The sequence below is a fragment of the Tyto alba genome, unplaced genomic scaffold (assembly GCF_018691265.1).
Source record: "Tyto alba isolate M040663 unplaced genomic scaffold, T.alba_DEE_v4.0 Super-Scaffold_22, whole genome shotgun sequence".
NCBI lineage: Eukaryota > Metazoa > Chordata > Aves > Strigiformes > Tytonidae > Tyto > Tyto alba.
This window is the reverse complement of record NW_024881296.1, coordinates 30,495,889-30,513,771: the sequence shown is the minus strand read 5'-3', so window position 1 is coordinate 30,513,771 and position 17,883 is coordinate 30,495,889. Positions and strand designations below refer to the sequence as shown.

The 17,883-nt window shown below is 40.5% G+C and overlaps 1 protein-coding gene across 2 annotated transcripts in view; it reads right to left on the bottom strand.

Moving 5' to 3' along the window:
• The window catches only part of SLC18B1 (solute carrier family 18 member B1), a 19,021-nt gene extending 1,138 nt beyond the window's left edge, over positions 1 to 17,883 (bottom strand). The window contains exons 1-13 of one of the 2 annotated variants that reach the window (XM_042795817.1): positions 17,722 to 17,883; positions 17,146 to 17,284; positions 15,955 to 16,050; positions 14,196 to 14,269; positions 13,278 to 13,425; positions 10,427 to 10,583; positions 8,799 to 8,935; positions 6,997 to 7,098; positions 5,920 to 6,011; positions 3,724 to 3,819; positions 2,846 to 2,920; positions 1,306 to 1,399; positions 1,152 to 1,198 (exon numbers count right to left, since the gene is read on the bottom strand). In XM_042795817.1, the coding sequence (XP_042651751.1) occupies positions 1,152 to 1,198; positions 1,306 to 1,399; positions 2,846 to 2,920; positions 3,724 to 3,819; positions 5,920 to 6,011; positions 6,997 to 7,098; positions 8,799 to 8,935; positions 10,427 to 10,583; positions 13,278 to 13,425; positions 14,196 to 14,269; positions 15,955 to 16,050; positions 17,146 to 17,220 (1,193 nt within the window). In that variant the 5' untranslated portion in view covers positions 17,221 to 17,284; positions 17,722 to 17,883. Of the gene's footprint in view, positions 1 to 1,151; positions 1,199 to 1,305; positions 1,400 to 2,845; positions 2,921 to 3,598; positions 3,659 to 3,723; positions 3,820 to 5,919; positions 6,012 to 6,996; positions 7,099 to 8,798; positions 8,936 to 10,426; positions 10,584 to 13,277; positions 13,426 to 14,195; positions 14,270 to 15,954; positions 16,051 to 17,145; positions 17,285 to 17,721 lie in introns of both variants that reach the window. The other variant, XM_042795818.1, reaches the window with a different exon arrangement.

Here is a 17,883-nt window from a genome sequence, read left to right as displayed (position 1 = left end):
GGCAACCTGTTCCAATGTTTCACCACTCTAATCATTAAAAATTTCTTCCTCATATCTAGTCTGAATCTACCCTCTTTTAGTTTAAAACCATTACCCCTTGTCCTAATGCTAAAGGCCCTATTAAAAACTCTGACCCCATCTTTCTTATACACCCCCTTAAGTACTGAAAGACCACAGTATGGTTTCCCCAGAGCCTTGTCTTCTCCAGGCTAAACAACCCCAACTCTCTCAGTCTGCCTTCATCAGAGAGGTGCTCCATCTCTCTGATCATTTTTGTGGCCCTCCTCCAACAGGTCCATGCCCTTCTTATGTTGGGGGCCCCAGAGCTGAACACAGTACTGCAGCTGGGGTCTCACGAGAGTGGAGCAGAGGGGGAGAATCCCCTCCCTCGACCTGCTGGCCACACTTCTTTTTATGCAGCCCAGGATATGGTTGGCTTTCTGGGCTGCAAGCACACATGGACGGCTCAGGTCCAGCTTTTTGTGCATCAGTGTCCCCAAGTGCTTCTTAGCTGGACTGCTCTCAATTCCTTCATCCCTCAGCCTGTATTTATACCAGAGGTTGCCCTGACCAGGTGCAAGACCTTGCATTTGGCCTTGTTGAACTTCAAAAATTTCACACAGACCCACTTCTCAAGCTTGTCCAGGTCCCTCTGGATGGTATCCTGTCCCTCAGGCACGTCAACTGCACCACTCAGCTTGGTGGCATCTGCAAATTTGCTGAAGGTGCACCCAATCCTACTGTTTATTTCATTGGTGAAGATATTAAACAGTACTTGTCCCAATACTGATCCCTAAGGGACACCACTTGTCACTGATCTCCATCTGGACATTGAGGCGTTGACCACTACTCTCTGGATGTGACCATCCAGCCAATTCCAGCTCACAGACACTTTCCCAGAGGAACCATCAGTAGCGTTTTCTTGTTAATGCCAGTTCTGTTGCTTGTATAGAACATGTACTCCCTGGTTTAGGTCCCTGTTTAGGTCAATAGGGATTTAGGAAAGCATACAAAGTATTTAAGTGATGTTTTTACTGCTCATCTTATCATGCATTATCAGGTTAGTAGCAAGGAAAAAAATGGAAGCACAGCTTTCAAAGATCTGCTTTATAAGGCTGCAAGTAAAATAAAGAATAAATATCTCAGCATACCTTCTCCTTGTTGCCTCAGTGATATAGAATATTCCAGCTGCAAGACCCTTTGAGGAAACAGTCAATTACAATTGTAATAATAATAATAAACAACATTATGCAATAGTTCAAAATTGCAATAGATATAAAAAGCAAAAGATGTGTAATTACTTACACTTAACAGTGCCCATCCTCCCTGGATGGCTGAGGCCCATTCAAAACCCAGTTTTTCATTTAGAAATCCTCCCAGAGTTGGACCTGCAAAAGCCCTGCAACAAATCAAAATGAGGTATTGGCATCTCAGACAAAAAGATAACATATCTTATTCTCAGATAAATTTTTTACTGTGTTTTGTAGCCTCCCTCCACTGATTCACTCTCCTTTGTCAACAAACAGATTGTTTTCCACAGACCTAACTTTCCTATAATCCACAACAAGTATTAATTCTTTGTTTGCCATGGCCCCAACAAACCTATCCCATTACCACCTCAGCTGAAAATAGGATCCACATCAGAAAGCCGAATGCACTCTTTTCTGTATCTGGAATGGCATAGAGGCCCCATTAAGGACCATGTTCTAACAGAGCATCTACACCAATCAGTTCTGTCATAGAAGAAATTTTAAATCTCATCCCTCAAAATGTAAACCTTTCAAACTTGAAGACAAAAGAGTGATGGATATAGGCAAGTGGGGAGGCACATAGTGACAGATGTGGTCACTGCAAGGTTGAGCTGTATGTAACTGCCCTGGACCTTCATCACTGTCTAAGAATGCCATGAAAGGTTATGCAGCTGCTGTCACTTTATGAACCATCTCACATAATATGGTCTCTCACTACAGAAAGGGACAAAATTGTGTAAAACTAGAGAGACTTCCTGGACACAAGTCACAAATTAAAACCAGGTTTGATAACTGCATAAAACTGGGCTTTAGTAACTTTATACTACCTGTTGGTGCTGAACCCTATGCCAAATAAACAAGACAGCTAGAACTTCAGTTATCTTGGAAAAAAGTGGTGCAAATTTGTACCACTGAAACACACCTGCAGCCAGAGGACAGATTAAAAAAAGCCTGGAAGTGGCTATGAATAGGGAGACTGTCACTTCCCACTTAGTGACAGCTCTGAAGGGTCACTCAGCCAGTAGCACCTTTCACTCATTTCTGTGACAACCACTGGGTAACAAACACAGACACACTCTGTTAAGCTGTGCAAACACAGACCTTACATAATGGCTGTCCCTGAAAGAGAAGATTCTGCCCTAAGCCATCCCAGACAAAAGGAGGAAATGTAGAAAATGAAATAGGGAGAACAGAATTAGTCAGTAGCAGATACCTTCTATCTTGCTCCGTATAGGTGGACTTAGCTTTGTAAAAAAATAGAATCCACCTCTCTATATTACACATTAAATATGTCAGTGTCAATAAAAGTGACCACACAGAAGCACAAGCTAACATCCACTTTATCACTGCAGCTTTTTGATATGCAGGTCAATATATTTCAAGGAAGACAAGTTCAGAATCCATTCCCTCTCTTGGGCAAAAAGCTTTGTTTTAACATGTCCACCTGGTACCTGTTTAGCAAGAGCCTTCTGAATCAAGATCAACACAATGACTGCAGTGCAAGACTTCTGGTTGGAAGGCAGCAGGCATTTGTGTGGCAATACCATAGAACAACCAAATGCTCATAGATTATGAAAAGGTGATTGTGTACCTACCCAAGGGACCACATGGCATTGAAGAGCCCAGACACCAGTCCCAGCAGACTCAGACCTTCTTCAAATCCATTCTCACTGCAGAAAGACAGACCAGTTAGAGTAGTACAATACATTATTGTGTTTCAGTCTATAGCCTTCCCCTATAGAGTTTTTTCCCTCCTTTTAATTTACACATAACATGAATAGCTAACAAGCAAAAGCATACAGTGGAATCATGTCTGTTTACCCACTGCTTTTCTGCTGCCTCTCTGGAGGACTGCACTGCTATCCCTTATCTCTGATGTCTTCCAAGTAAGATTGCTAACATCACACCATTGCTCATTCACCATGTTTCATACAGTAAGTGTAAAAGAGTGAAAAGGCAGCTTTTAAGAAGGGAAGACCTTGTTTCAAGAGGAACATACTAATAAGAGTAAATCAAGACCTTTCTAGGTCATTACTGTCAAGCCACATCACAGAACTTGTACTTTGAACAAGTATGGCTCCTGTAGGTGCATCTGTTAAAGCCAATACAGTTTGAAAATCCAGTGAAAACTGCTTGCTATTAACCGTCCTCAGAAGCTGAAATAAATCCCATGTACATGAAACCACACACAGGTCACCCCATGCTATGAGACCCAAAGCCTGATGGACTTCAGTGTGTTCATAGTACTGAGGTACACATTTACAAAATTATATTGGAGTTTGACTCAGGTTCTTTGACTAAGAAAACACTAAACAAGAGAATAGTGGAAGCATTTAAGTGTTACTCACTGCTTTTGTCTCAAAAAGGGGGAAAAAAAGCCACGCCAAAATCCCACTTCATATTCAGCCCTGAAAAGCAGTTGCAGTTTCCTTCTGTCAATAATGTGAAAGACGTGTTGGACCAAGTTACTTACTATGCACAGTGCAGTATCTCTGGAAACACTGGGATAGCACACATGCCAAGGGAAAAGCCAATCAAAACCAGCACTAGCACAAACATCCACAGCTGACTGAAAAAGAGGCATTTAAAAGAAGTTAGCTGCTGAAGACTCTTTTCAAGCAAGGACCCCATTTGACTGAAGGTTGTTACATCAGCTCTCCATGGCTGACCAGAAAACTAGGTTTCTTGAAGCCAAGGACTCCAATTGAACACTAATACTTGAAAAATACAGTTCTATGCTTAAAAAAAAAGACTTTGTAAAATAATTTTTAAATCCTGTGCTCAAATTAAATATTTCCTTATCAAATGCAGTTAATTTTAAAAGGAACATATAGAGAAGAGGTAGACAGATGACTAACTCAGCAATACAGGGCTTGGTTTGTTGCACAAGTGAAGAATTATGCAGCTAAAATTTTGTAGCTGAACACATTATAACCAAATAGACTTAGCTAAAGAAAAGAATGTTGAAGATTTTACCATTTTCCTTTTCTCACCAGCTCAAACATATGACCTCACCGGTTTCAAATGTATGATCTTCTTTAAAAATTACAAGTCTGGGAGGAAGGAGTTGACTAATTCTGCACATTAGCAAGCCTATCATCTTTAACAGTATATAACCTAGGACAAAAGGACTGTACAACTGTTTTGTAAACGTCTCAGAGTATTTTGCTGTGAATTAACTTGAGAGATATGGCAATGCAGTGTTCAGGTGCAACAGATATTGTCTTTACTTCGCTAGCTGAAAACAAAGCTATAATCTGGCATTTTCATCAGTAAGCTATATACAGAGAGAAGAAAAATCACTCTGCTGCACAGCCATGCAAATAAATCCCAGAGTTAAGAAACACTGGTGAAATAGAGAAAAATAAAAAATAAGACAGAAAGAGAACTTTGTTTTGCTGCACTGGAAATACCACAGGGAGGAAAGGAAAATAAAAAGCAGCATTCTTCCCACCACACACATTAACGTGACCAAACACAGTAACAGTAAAAAGCAAAGGAAAAGAATGTATTGGGTTTGTGTAGCGGGGTTTCTACTAGAAGGGGAGGGGGCTACAGTGGTGCCCCCTGCGAGAAGCTTCTCAAAACTCCCTTGGCTCCAAGTCAGATGCACCTCTGGCCAAGGGTGAACCAATTATCTGCGCCTCTGCGATAATGTATTTAAGAAGGGGAAGCTGGGAGGAGTTGGAGTTGCGAGGAAGACGTCTATGTGAACACCAAGGTCAGTGAAAGAAAGGAGGAAGGGGGGCAGTTGTGCTGGAGCAGACACCCCCCTCCCTGTATCCCATGGTGAGGCAGGAGGGCTGCCCCCCCCAACACATACCATGGAGGTCACTGGTGGAGCAGACGCTGACCTGCAACCAGTGGAAGACCCCACAACAGAGAATGGACTGAACCCAAAGAAGGCCGGGACTCTGTGGGAAAAAGAAGCTCCCACTGTTGTGGTTCAGTGCTGGGAAGACTGAAACATGTGGGAGGGACTCGCACCAAAACATCTCAGGAAGAATGCATCCTGCAGGAAGGACTCACACCAGCGAAAGTTCATGGAGGATTGTCTCCCGTGAGAGGGGAACAACACTGAAGCAGAAGACAATGCGAGGAGTCCTCCTCCTCAGGAAGAAGCAGCTGCAGACTGACCATAACCCTCATTCCCTGCACCACAGAGAGGGGAGGAGGTTGAGAAATCTGGAACAAAACTGAGCCCAGAAAGAAAGGAGGGGGGTGGGGGGGTTGTTTTTAAGATGTGGTTATGCTTCTCACTGTCCTACTCTGCCTGTTAAGTGTAGCTGTTGTTAGTGTCTGAATTAAATTGATGTTATTTTTCTTCCCCCAACAATTCTGGGTTTTGCCCATGACCCGTAATGGAGGAGTCATTCCTCCTTGTCCTCATCTCAATTCCCGAGTCTTCTCCTTTGTGAACAGCTGGGTGGTGCTCAGTTGCCCTCAGGGCTCAAACCATGACAGGATCTATGTTACGAAGTTGTAAAATCATCATTTTCAGATACTTCCACTGCTTTATATTCATAGTCTCATGTTAGAAATTAAAAACACCCTGTTTCATGGTCAGAGGCACTAACTATAAACTTGTGGAGGTACATGACTATGGTCATGATAGCTATGACAAAAACATCACATAAGGGGACAGGCTCAAGAAGAGGAAGTTCTGTACCTTTCAATGTGCAGTACAGGAGCAGGTCCTAACATGAAGAAGCACAGTGCTGTCATTAAGCCTCCAGATACCAGCAGCCACTTCCTGAGGTACTGTGAAAGAAAAGAAAGAGGTATGTAATTTAAAGATGTGAAATTGTAATGTAACTATTTTGTCTTTCCTAATACCCCTGTTCTAAATCTTCATCTCCTGAAAAGTATAGCTCCTGTAGAGACAATCATTACACATAAACTGGAAAGTCACAACTTTTCTGCCAGTTCTGAATACCATCAAGGAACACTGAATTCATGTTGCCTCACCACCAGTGCAATCACTGGCGGCAGCTGCGTACAGAGATTTCTTCAGGATACTAAGTAATGGTGCTTCTCTGTTAGCAAAGTATTTTAGGTCTTACTCTTCCTTAGTATAGGAAATACTATGTAACACTGCGTGTAATTCTCACGTACAAAGGCCATTATTAGCTTGTATCAGGAAAAAACAGTGTCAGAAAACTGGCACTGTCCTTCAAGCACAGCATTCAAAGTGCAGGTTTCCTTGATCAATTAGCAGTGGCTGTCAGCCCGGCACTTTTAGGTATATCACTGTCAAAGTCTCTTTCTATGGTGCAGTTAAGAGCTAGAGAACCATAGCCAGTCAGCATGCTGATCTAATTTGGATATTACATTTTTTAAGCGATAAAGTCAATACAGATAAACAGAACATCTTTACTCCTTTTCTCAAAAGCTGATAAAATTAGATGTGGTCAAAAGCATCGGTAACTGGGACACATTTTCCCACTCTCCATTCCATATTGTCTGGAAATAGATTGTGCTTAGTCCACCAGAAAAGCTCACCACATTTTAACTACAGGATACTTGTCCAACATCCTTTACTCTTTTGTACATTCTTACATTACCTGACCTTGCAAAAGAGACCTTCAAGTTGACAGCATTCATTGCACGTGCAAGGTCCTGAAAAACAGATCCCTTTATAGGACCAGGACTACATCCATCACTTCAATATGGGAAGTCCCTCTGATTTTAACTAAATGCACAGAGTGCTTTACTAACCCTGGACAAACAGCAGGGTAGTACTTACTGGCAACTTGTCACTTAGGAGTCCAAGGAGGGGGGAAGACAGGGAGTACGAGAGTGCCAACCCAAGGAATACCAAACCCACATAACCAGCTGGGAGTCTGAACTATGGAAAGGAATATAAAGCAAAAAACAAACATCAAAACATGTATGCTACACTAATTAAAGAAAAATCCAAGAATTATATATTAGGTCAAAACACTGAAATGCATGACTAAGTATTTTACTGATACTATAGAGAGCTTTTCAAGTATTTGAAGTCATCAGCAGAACTCCAGTTTCTTTTCATTTCCATTTCTAAGCATGGAGTGGAAACACCAGACACGATTGTACTCAGATAAAGCCTAAATAATCTCAGGAAGAAACACTATGCTATGTCCCTACACCAGCACAATGGATTCTAACATTAATATCTGGCACATTCGAAACAGACACTTCAGACCCTGAAATTCAGATGGATTTAGTCTTTACCTCTCCAATCTTCAATTTTATTTCCACTTAGAAAAATACTGTAGTCATCCACTGATAAACAGTGCATCTTAAAAGTTAGTGGTGCTATAAAACACAACTCTGTTTTTTCAACCAAAGGAGGATTTTTATAAGAATGAGTAAGAGGCTTTTTGAAAACACCCTGAGGTCTACACATTCCCAACGCAGAGTAACATTTCTATATGGAAACAAAATGGTAATTAACCAAAAGCATAGTAGTCTCTCAAATGAGTGCTTTCACTACCAGTTAGAAGGTATTCCAAGATGGTTCACGTGGCATGGACTACAAAAATATTCACTATTTCCTTGCCATATGCAAGCACATGATAATAACTCTAATCTAGCGGTTGGAACGTCTGCCAAGACAGCGACAGCCCTTTCACTGCAAGTATCTGTGTCCTAGTTCAGGCTAGCACAGAGCAAAGGGAAAGTAGTAGAGCCACATCAGTGTGCAATACTCTACAGTGGAATAATCGCAGATCGCTCCTGGGTGGTGGAAGACATACATTCATGTCTCCACTGGTAGAAGAGGTGAGCACCAAGTCTCCTCTACCCTGGCTGAGTGCTCTAAGTACTGGACTAGACTGACAAAAAGTAGGAGCACAACCACCTGTGAAATGCTATGTCCTGGAAAAAAACAATTAATAAACCACTCAAAAAGCATTGTTTAATTTCACACAGGAATAGAATCGTAAACTGTTTACTTCGAATTCATTACCCTAAACACGGTGGGGAAAATAAATAAATAAATAAAACTAAGTAGGAAACAAATCAATATTAAAATAAATAAAAACTAATTAAAAAACCCGGCATTTGCATTGTTAATGAGCAAGTGAAAAAGTTATCTGGCAGGCTATGTAGTTTCAAGCAGTTTAATTTTGGCATTGTTGTAAGAGAAGGCAGAGCTGTGACATCATATCCCTGAAAACAAATGTCCCCATCAAGAGGTATAACACTGTCACTAACTGTCACAGTTTTTTACAGAATTTGCTTTCAGAAAGGAGAAAAAAGTCTCTGCTTTACAAAACCAGCTGCTATGCCCTGTTCAGATAAGGTACTCTGCAGCTGAAAGCCAATTAAGTGGGAAAAGCGCATCTTTAAAGGCCTTACCTTTCCTCAAAGTTACCAAGACCCAGTGGCAACAGACGGTGTCAATAGAAACTATGATTTGTCAGTTTTTTGCAAATCACATTATTAACAGTTAAAGCTGTGTGGTTGGATAAGGCTTAGTTTTGTTTAGGATATTTAAACCACATTTATAACCAGTTATTTACTATTTAGCAAGGCAAGACTTCCCTGTATGTTGACATGACTTACCTTCTTTAGGATAAAGAGAGACATTGTTGGATCCAAAAAACCCAAGCATGCACTTAGAGAAAATATAGTAAGACAAAGCAGTAAGACTTTCGGCAGAAGAATAAGCTTCCAAAAGGAGTCTTTGCTAGGGATTGAATCTGTTTCAAGAGAAAAGGGGGTGGAAGTTGTGTTATTTTCAGCAGCACAGGCTCATGATTGATCTTTCTGCTTTAGAATATAAATCCGTATTTCCCTTTTTCTAGTCCTATTACTTTTGTTATCTAATAAATTAAAGTCAATAGTAGACCATTATGCACTACACTATTTTTATATTAAAAAAACAAATTTGGTAGGTGAAGAAAAGTACACAATTTAGTTTCCAACATTGCAAATCCCCAACTTGAAAAGAACAGAAGCATGTACTATCCCCAATTGTTATTTCTCCGTTATTCCTTATACAATGAAAATCTCATGGATTCGTCTCAACTTAAAAAAAAAAAAAAGAAAACAAAACAAAACATGCACACATGCATGAACTATTCCTATCCAATCAGAGAAACATGCTTTGCAAGTAAGATAGACAGACTGCTATTCATCAGTTGAGATCTGACCTAAATTTCTAAATTTTAAGCAACTAGTCATTTGGGTCTCGTACATGTTCAACTTGTACTCCAGACAGGAAGCTTCTTTCAGATGTCATGGTCAGATATAATTTCTAAGGCAGGTTCTCTTCCTGTTGATGTTGGTGCTTTAATAGTTGAATGTGGTGTCAAAGTATACATAGAACTAACAGTGCATTCACTAGCATCCACCAGCTCAGAGCTAACATTTATTTAATGTAGTTTCAAACTGGCTAGTAATATCATGACTCCATACAATTTCAGAGCTCAGGCAGGTGGAGGGGAAGCCAGCAGTAGTAGCACATGGTTAACCACTGTAAGTTTCTTCTAAAAGCCAATATGTATGGAGTTATTCTCCAAGGTTCTCATATTTAAGAAGAAAAAATATATTAAAAATATATTTTAAAGTTACTAATTTTTATTCTAGAAAAGACTTTGAAATTACAATCTGTGTGAAGAATTATCTTTAAGTTAACTTTCTGTCCAAGCAGGACCATCTAAAATTTAATCAAATTTGTATGACCTCCAGCACTTAAGCCCCTCATTTACTAACTTTAACATTTTTTCATGTTAATCGGATCCTGAATCATTCAGTACAAATAAACGCTTTTTGTTCTCCCTGTAATTCTGTTTTTTTCCCATTACCCCTCAAACACATCAAGTTCTCTTGTTTTAGGCAAAACCAATCTCCAGATTTTCTTCAACTAGCTGCAATGATAAGCTGATACAAAGAACATACAACTGATCCTTTACGAGCCATGAAACCAAAGAGACAAAAGAAAACACAAATTTATCTCAATTCACTGTCACACAGAGTTCTTAGTGTTTGCAGAGATGTGCATGAGGTGTTGGATTCATTCCAGGCCATCTGCATGCATTAAAACATGGGCCTAATCAAGATCACGAGTTAATTCAGCTGGATCTTTGCCCTCTGAGTTGTATCAGGCTTCAGAAACTGGTATTTTTCTAAAACAGTTATATATATGAGAAATTAAGGCAAGTGAAGGAGACAGGAAGAAGGGTGCTTACCGTATTTTGGTAATAGACACATATTCATCGGCACCAAGACCAACACTATGCATCCCAGTGTAATGAAAGGGACCTCATAATCAAATGATTGATATAAAAAGCCACCTAAAGGTGGGCCCAACACCAGTCCGAGTCCTGTAAAAATTTCAAGGCTGCCCTAAAGGATGAAAAAGAAAGCCAGCAAAAAAAAAAAAAAAAATGCTGAGAAACTCCCATGTATCAATAAAAACAATCCATTTTTCTGAGGAGCAGGACAATATAGCCAGGTTAGTGAAAAGAAAAAGGCACCATGTCACTAAGGGAGATAATGGCAAGTAGAGACCTTCACAAAGCGGGACAGCAAAAGGAATTTTGCAGTTGTCTACATGACAGCAGTTGCTTCCTTTCCTTCACTAGGGAGGTACCACCTGTACTGCAGAACTAGCCATTCTTCTGACACCTAACACATCCCAGGCCTGAGGCAAGGCAAATGCTCTACTGATGGAAAGCATCTGTAGGACAACTCAGGCTGAAGTGATTAACTCTTCCACCTGCAGTTACATTCCAGCCTGAGGGGGAGGATCCGAACAAGCCAACTTGGATGAGTCATGACCTTGTGAGATGAGGTACATGTGCCAGTTAAAGCTTTCTCTCCATTGCCTATGTTTGAATTCACGGACTAGTGTTAGAAAAAAACAGTGAAATTGCAATGGGGTAACTCAGATTATTTCTGCTACAATTTAATAACCTGGCATCTTTTATATGACACTAATTTTCAAAAGGACAATAATACAGTTATGTTTAAACCTGATGTTACAGCATCATAGTCACCACTGTCAACATCTGCCTCAATACTTGACTAATCAGTGCTTAGACTGCACCCTTTTAACAAGTATCAGCTGGGGGTAATAACTGCTTACACTTAAAATTTTACTAACTTCTGGGACCCAGAAAGATAGTATAGATATACATCCTCATCTTTAATTTTACTGATACAAGTCAGAGCAGTCAAATGGCCTGTGAACGGGCACAGTCAGAAATACTCAAGTTCTTTACCCCAGGTCAGCCCAGGGTACTAGGGTCCTAGCCTTTTCTTTTCCTAGGAAAGGAAATTACTAATAACAGCGTATGACTGGCAAGTCCACAAAATTGGTTCTAGATAGATCTGAGATATCTTGGTAAACTTCAACATAATGTAATGCCCACGAGTTAACATAACTGCATCCAAATAATGCTTTTACTTGTGTTGTTCATCAATCCTAAAAAATATTTATGATTGGTGAGATTTCAGTTCAAATCAGGCTGTACATTATCTAGCCCTTCTAAATTAATTAATTATTGGAGGGGGGGAGGGGCAGGTAGAGCAGAGGCATTGTATTATTACAGATCAGGGAGGGTAAGATAAACCTGATATTGTAAGAAAAGTGATATTGCTCATGTTCTGAAGCTCACACCTCCTCCAACAGAGGGATCACGTTGACAGATGCTGAACCTCCCACTTCTACAAGGCTGACATGCCTACACTTAATAACTTCCCCATCCATTCCTTCAGGCTTTATGATTTTACTGTAGGATGCACCTTGCTTCAACTAATCAACTCTTCCTTCTGCCTCTCGTCTCAGCCACCACAATGAGCAGACCACATAGTAACAAGAACTCTCCATCAATGAATTTGAAAAGCTTTTATTCTCATGCAGAACAAGACATCAGAGTATGTAATATGGCAAACAGACCAATATTTAAAAGTGATCTGTCTTCTGACAGCACCCTTTCTAGATTTTAAACAAAGGTAGTTACCAAGCCACAGCTGTGTAGCATTTCTGACTGTGGTCTTGAGGTGACCTTCATCACCAGGTACTATTTTCAGCTGTGCATCATGTTGATTGTGCTGCCACCACAGAATTTAATTTATTTGTAACTGTGATTATAAGATAGATAACTAAATCCCTTTAACTCAAGGTCACTTTATCTATATAAATTATATAGGTATATATAATATATATACGCCTATATATTTTATATATACACTATATATAGGTGTATATACCTTTATATACATATATAATATCTATAATAGGCATATGTTATTATATTATTATATATTATACATATTATACATATGATTATATATTATACATATACAATATATAGGTATATATTATATATACACCTATATACGCCTATACACCTACATACAGTATATAACATATATATGCCTATATAGAGTGTGTATATATCTATATACACACCTATATATAATATATACATTATATTATAGATATAATATATAACTTAATATATATTATATATACAAAACACAATTAACATGTATAACCTGCTTTCCAAGAAAATTGCCAGCTCCTCACTACTGATACAAATTAGTAGTTTTCTGCTAGTTAGGGGGTCATATTTTTATAGACATTTATTTATAGAAGTAACTATACAGCTTAACAACAATACTGATAAAAGCATCAACTTCCAATTTTATTAAATGTTCTGAAGGATGTTCTTAACATTTGTTCACTCAAAATCTAACACACTTATTTCTGTCAGTCTATATTTTAATTGAAATCAGAATTTATTGAAAAAGAGAAAGAAAAAGCAGCATTTTATTAAATACAAAAATGTTTTTCCCCTAACATCATAAAAACCAATGAAATAACGGTAATATCTCTGGTTGAAATGAGTCATTGATGACCAGAAATACTGCCCTCCAGATTTCAAGAAGTTCTAGTTCTCCTCTTCTTCACTTTTATCAATACATTAGAAAAATGAAACCAAAATTGTTTGCAGTTTTGCATTAAATCAACAATTTAAATCACAGTTTATCATATTGCAAGTTCTCAGCTGTAACACTTGTTTTCGCACTTACCAGGACAGTAGCTATATTATTGGGAAATGCCTTTGCAAGGATTGAAAATGATGCTGTCATTGCTGCTGCAAAACCAACTGCATCCATTGCCCTTACTAAAAAGCAGAAACCAATGAACATTGGTCCACTTGGCACCTTGTCCAGCATTCTGGAAAAAAAACAGTAAATGGAGAATTCTCAAGATGCAACAAGTCATCTACTAAAGGCCCTGAAGCATCATTTCTTATTCCTTAAAGGACAGAGTTACAAGACAATCAATGCCTTCTTTTGCCAGATCTTTTGAATCACATCGGTGAAGACATTCAAATTCTACCAAATTATTTCTGGCAGACTTCTCCTTTTCCCCTTTCTTTGGTGATGACAAGAGCATGAAAAACCTAACCTGTGAACAACTCCAATGCCATCTTCTGTTGTATTTCATTGCTTTTCCAAGCACCTGTGTAAGGACTCTGACACAATGAATTACAACTACCTAGTAAGAGCTTCATTCATTGTTAATAAAACTTTTTTGCTAAAATGAATGGCTTAACCTCTCTGCCTGCCAGGGAAATCTTCTCATTTGCACTTAATATTTTTAAGAAAAGAATAATTAAAACATTATGCATAAATAGTTCTCTTATTGCTGTATTTTGACAGACTGCTTGCAGTTCATCAACTATGGTAGTTATCTAAATATGTAGAACCTTCCTCCTTTGCTTTCAAAGTACTAAACAGACTTTGAACTCTACCGAAAGGGAGAAGTGTTTGTTCTGCTTTACAAGGGATAGATAAAAAGTAAAGATGCAACAAGTTAAGTGACTTAACCAATAATTGAAAGATGGCCAACAGCTTCCAGTTTTGTTTTGTGTCTATCTTTTCATATGGATGAAAATGATTGGAAGACAAATGCAACAAAACCAGCCAACAAAAATTACTCACCCAAACAGAATGGTCACACATCCCGAAACAAACATCCCTGCCACAAACATGAATCTTGCTCCAATATGTGTAAGCTGTAAATCAAATACCATTTCCACATGTTATTATTTCAAGCCTAGATTAAAAAATCTTTCAAAGTAAGTTACTGTTAAGAAATCAAAACATTATGGTCACTTTATAGCATGTAACATGTAACTAAAAGATTTGGAGACACTGTTCCTGCCAGTGTGCCTTCATGCAATACTGAACCTAAAAATATTCTAAATGGTTAAGTGACTTAACCCAGTTTTCAGAATCGTTAAGACAGTGGTGCAGTTAACTGTCTCACAGCTCTGTGTTGCAGCTTCTGCAAAGCAGCAGTTTACAGTATCATCCCTCATTATAAACAAGCAGAAAGTAATACATTCCCTCTCCAGCACGGTTAGTGACACCAAGTCAGCAATACCTGTCACATACATGACTCAGAAGAGTCAAAGGAAGATGATTTTAAAGCAAATTTTTCACTATCTTTAACAGCACAAAGCTTTGGCCTATGAAGCATGGTAGCTTTGAGCTTCCCCACTCGCTACCAAGGAAAGGACCCTACCTTACTTCATTTCAGACTCCAGGGTGAAGGATGATGAGAGGCATGCTGTAAAGCTAACTCAATCCTGTAACAAAGTACATCTGAGCTTCTAATTCCATGCTGTAACTTCCCCTAAGGACAGCAGGTATTTTCTTGATCAAGGCTGGACAAAGTCCCTGTGTTTCAGCCATTATTACTAAAGCCTGTATTTTTCTGAGTTTCACTGAAACCCTCAGGATTTCTGACTGCTGGACTGTCCATCTCTATTGGTGCTCACCTCACCCATCTGCAGTGAGGATGGTGCACTCACTCCCTCTCTCCCCTGCAAAGCACTCGGTCAAAGTTGTGCCATAGCTGAATGCCATCATAGGCACTGAGATTGGATCTATCGATGGCATTTGCATGACACCTTGAGGAGCCACCTTGACACCAGAGAAAATCATTCACCCTGGGGTCGGCAAAGAGACTGCCCAGACAAAGAAATGGAATACTGTGAGACTGCAGTAGCCCCAGTTTAGGGTACAATCCTGAGCAGCCCTAGCCAAAAATGCATAGACAGCGGTGCCCCAGCATATAAACAAATAAACTGTTACATAATTTATTTGTAATTTCTCCAGCATGAGAAAAATCCTGAATCTGTGGGAAAACTTAAGTTGCAAGAACTGGAGACATTTATCTCATACTGCTGTATAATGAAGTGTAAGGAGAAACCAAGTTAAGCAGTGGAGAGTCATAACAGGAGGAAATGATAAGAAAAAGACAACGTATTAGAAAAGAAGGGGTGCAGCTAACTAAAGAAAAATCCAAACACCTTAAGAATGGTAACAAAGGCAAACAGAATATATAAGTAAGTACAATAAATAAAGCTGGGGGGGGGGGGGAGGAAAGGAAGTAATAGAAAGGAGAATTGATCAGCAGATTACTCTGAAGCAAACAGAACAGTTAACCAGAGAAACAAAACAGCTACGTGTCCACCACCCTATGCTACCCCCACAACTGTAGAGGAATAATTTTTAAATTGTACTGACAAGACATAGATCAGATTCAGACTGACTAGCCAGGCTCCAGTTATCGGAGACACAAGCCTACAGGAGTGCTACTGAAGAGACATCTCCCTTCTCAGACTTGGAGAACTATCTCCACGTACCAACCTGTGTCATCACAGAAATAAGTTACAGCTTCAATTATACTTACATATTTTCCCAAGATTAAAGACGACAAGAAGTTGACCAAAGCAAAACATCCAAAAATCAGGCCAACAATCGTGTTACTGGCACCTTTTTTTATTGCCTGAAAAAAAAAGATCACAACTGTGTAAATATGGAGGCAAATTCTTGGGATGAGTAATATTCATGCCTTGTACATTTAATTTGTTTTTAATTTGATACTAGTGCAGTTACAAAGCAATCTCTTATCTCAAAGGCAATAGGGGCTCATAAGGTAACACAGCAATCTAAAGACCTGTTGCACTTCTATTTAAGCTACATGTAATCAAGGGAAAAGCAGTGTTCATTCCTCAATGAATGGAAATACTGTGCTGTTTGCTGAACTTCTGAACAGGTGACCTGACTTTATACAGGTGGCTTCAGCTGGTGTGCAATGGAGCTTTGATACCTCGCATGGTAAGAGGGCAGTGAAGAGAGATATCTGTAATCTTCACTGTACGATTTCTCCCCATAACAAAACCCAGGAAAATCTGACCTATGCAACCGGCAAAATACACTTACCTGGGTACAAGCAGTACACAGGAATATTTAGAGCAAAAATAATCTTAACATTTCTTTCCCAATGCTTGGGAACAACATGGTCATGAAAAACAGACTTCTGCTGCAAAGGCACCATGACTACTTTATTTCATGCTATATTTAAACATTGTATTCACTCAGCATAAGCAGAGATTACTTTTTTCCCTTCCAGTTGCTAAGTCAGGAAGTTTAACACAGTGAATAATGGCCCAGCATGAGTTAACAGAGAGGTAACTATAAATAAAAAGTCACTGAGTGGCTAAGGCACTGAAATGCAAGTCCGGACACGGGCAGTTTTATTCTCAGCTACCAAACTGCTGTGCAACACTGGGCAAAAAATCTATTTCACTTCTCCAAGCATCCATTCCAACTTCCACCTCATTTCATTAATTTGCTGTCTCCTCTGCAGCTACGGAGAAGATGAAATTAGTCCATGGACAGGATCCAGGACACTGTTAAACACATACGCTAATCTGTTTTAGCCAGCATCAGGCTATCACTATGAATTCCCACAACTGAAAAGTCTAACTCAGAGTTTATAGCCCGCCATAAAGGTCCCACGGTGTCCAGGATCCTTTTAAAAGTTTCAACATGCAAAAATAAAAAATCCAAAGAGTAGCTGGGTAAATTGTTTGTTTACCTCTGAAGGGAAAAAGGGTCCCAGGATTGAGTAGCATATCATTGAACTGAAGTTTATAGAAGCTGTCGCAACCATTGTAAATAGCTGTTCTCTGGTAAGCCTTCCTGACTCTCACCGGCTGCTTCGGGTATGCCATCTCCTTAAAATGCAACAGGGCAAGGAAAATCATAAAGTGTTATAAGATGACAGAGGGAATCGCGATTTGCACATCCGGTTTGAAAATTAAAAGCCGCAGAAACCTTCTGCCCTCCCGGCTCCGGGGCTTGGCCGCAGGGGCAGAGCCCCCCCCCGCGCGGTGCCAGCCCACGGGCTCTCGCAAGAGCCGCCCCGCCGCGACCCCGGACCCACGTGTGCCGGTGGGTATGAGCATACGCCTCGCGTGGACAGCCCCGGCACTCGGCACTGCGGGGTTAAACCTCGGGGAGAAACCCGCCGCTGCCCCCCCCCCCCCCCCCCCCCCCCCCCCACCTCCACACCCGCTCCCCTCCCCAGCGCGGGCCCTTCAGCGCCGGCCCGGCCGCGGCCGGCCCGGTCACCGGCGGGAACACGCGGGGCGCCTCCCGCCCGCCTCCCCACCTGAGGGCTGCCCGCTCCCCGCCCGGCTGCCCATGGGGAAGCAGCGTCGCGCCCGTAATGGCCGGCGCGGCGCGGTGCGGGACGGGACGGCCCTGCCCCGCCGCCCCGCCTGGCAGCGGCCGCGGGCTGTCAGCGCAGCGGGGCCGGCGCCAGCCCCGGCGG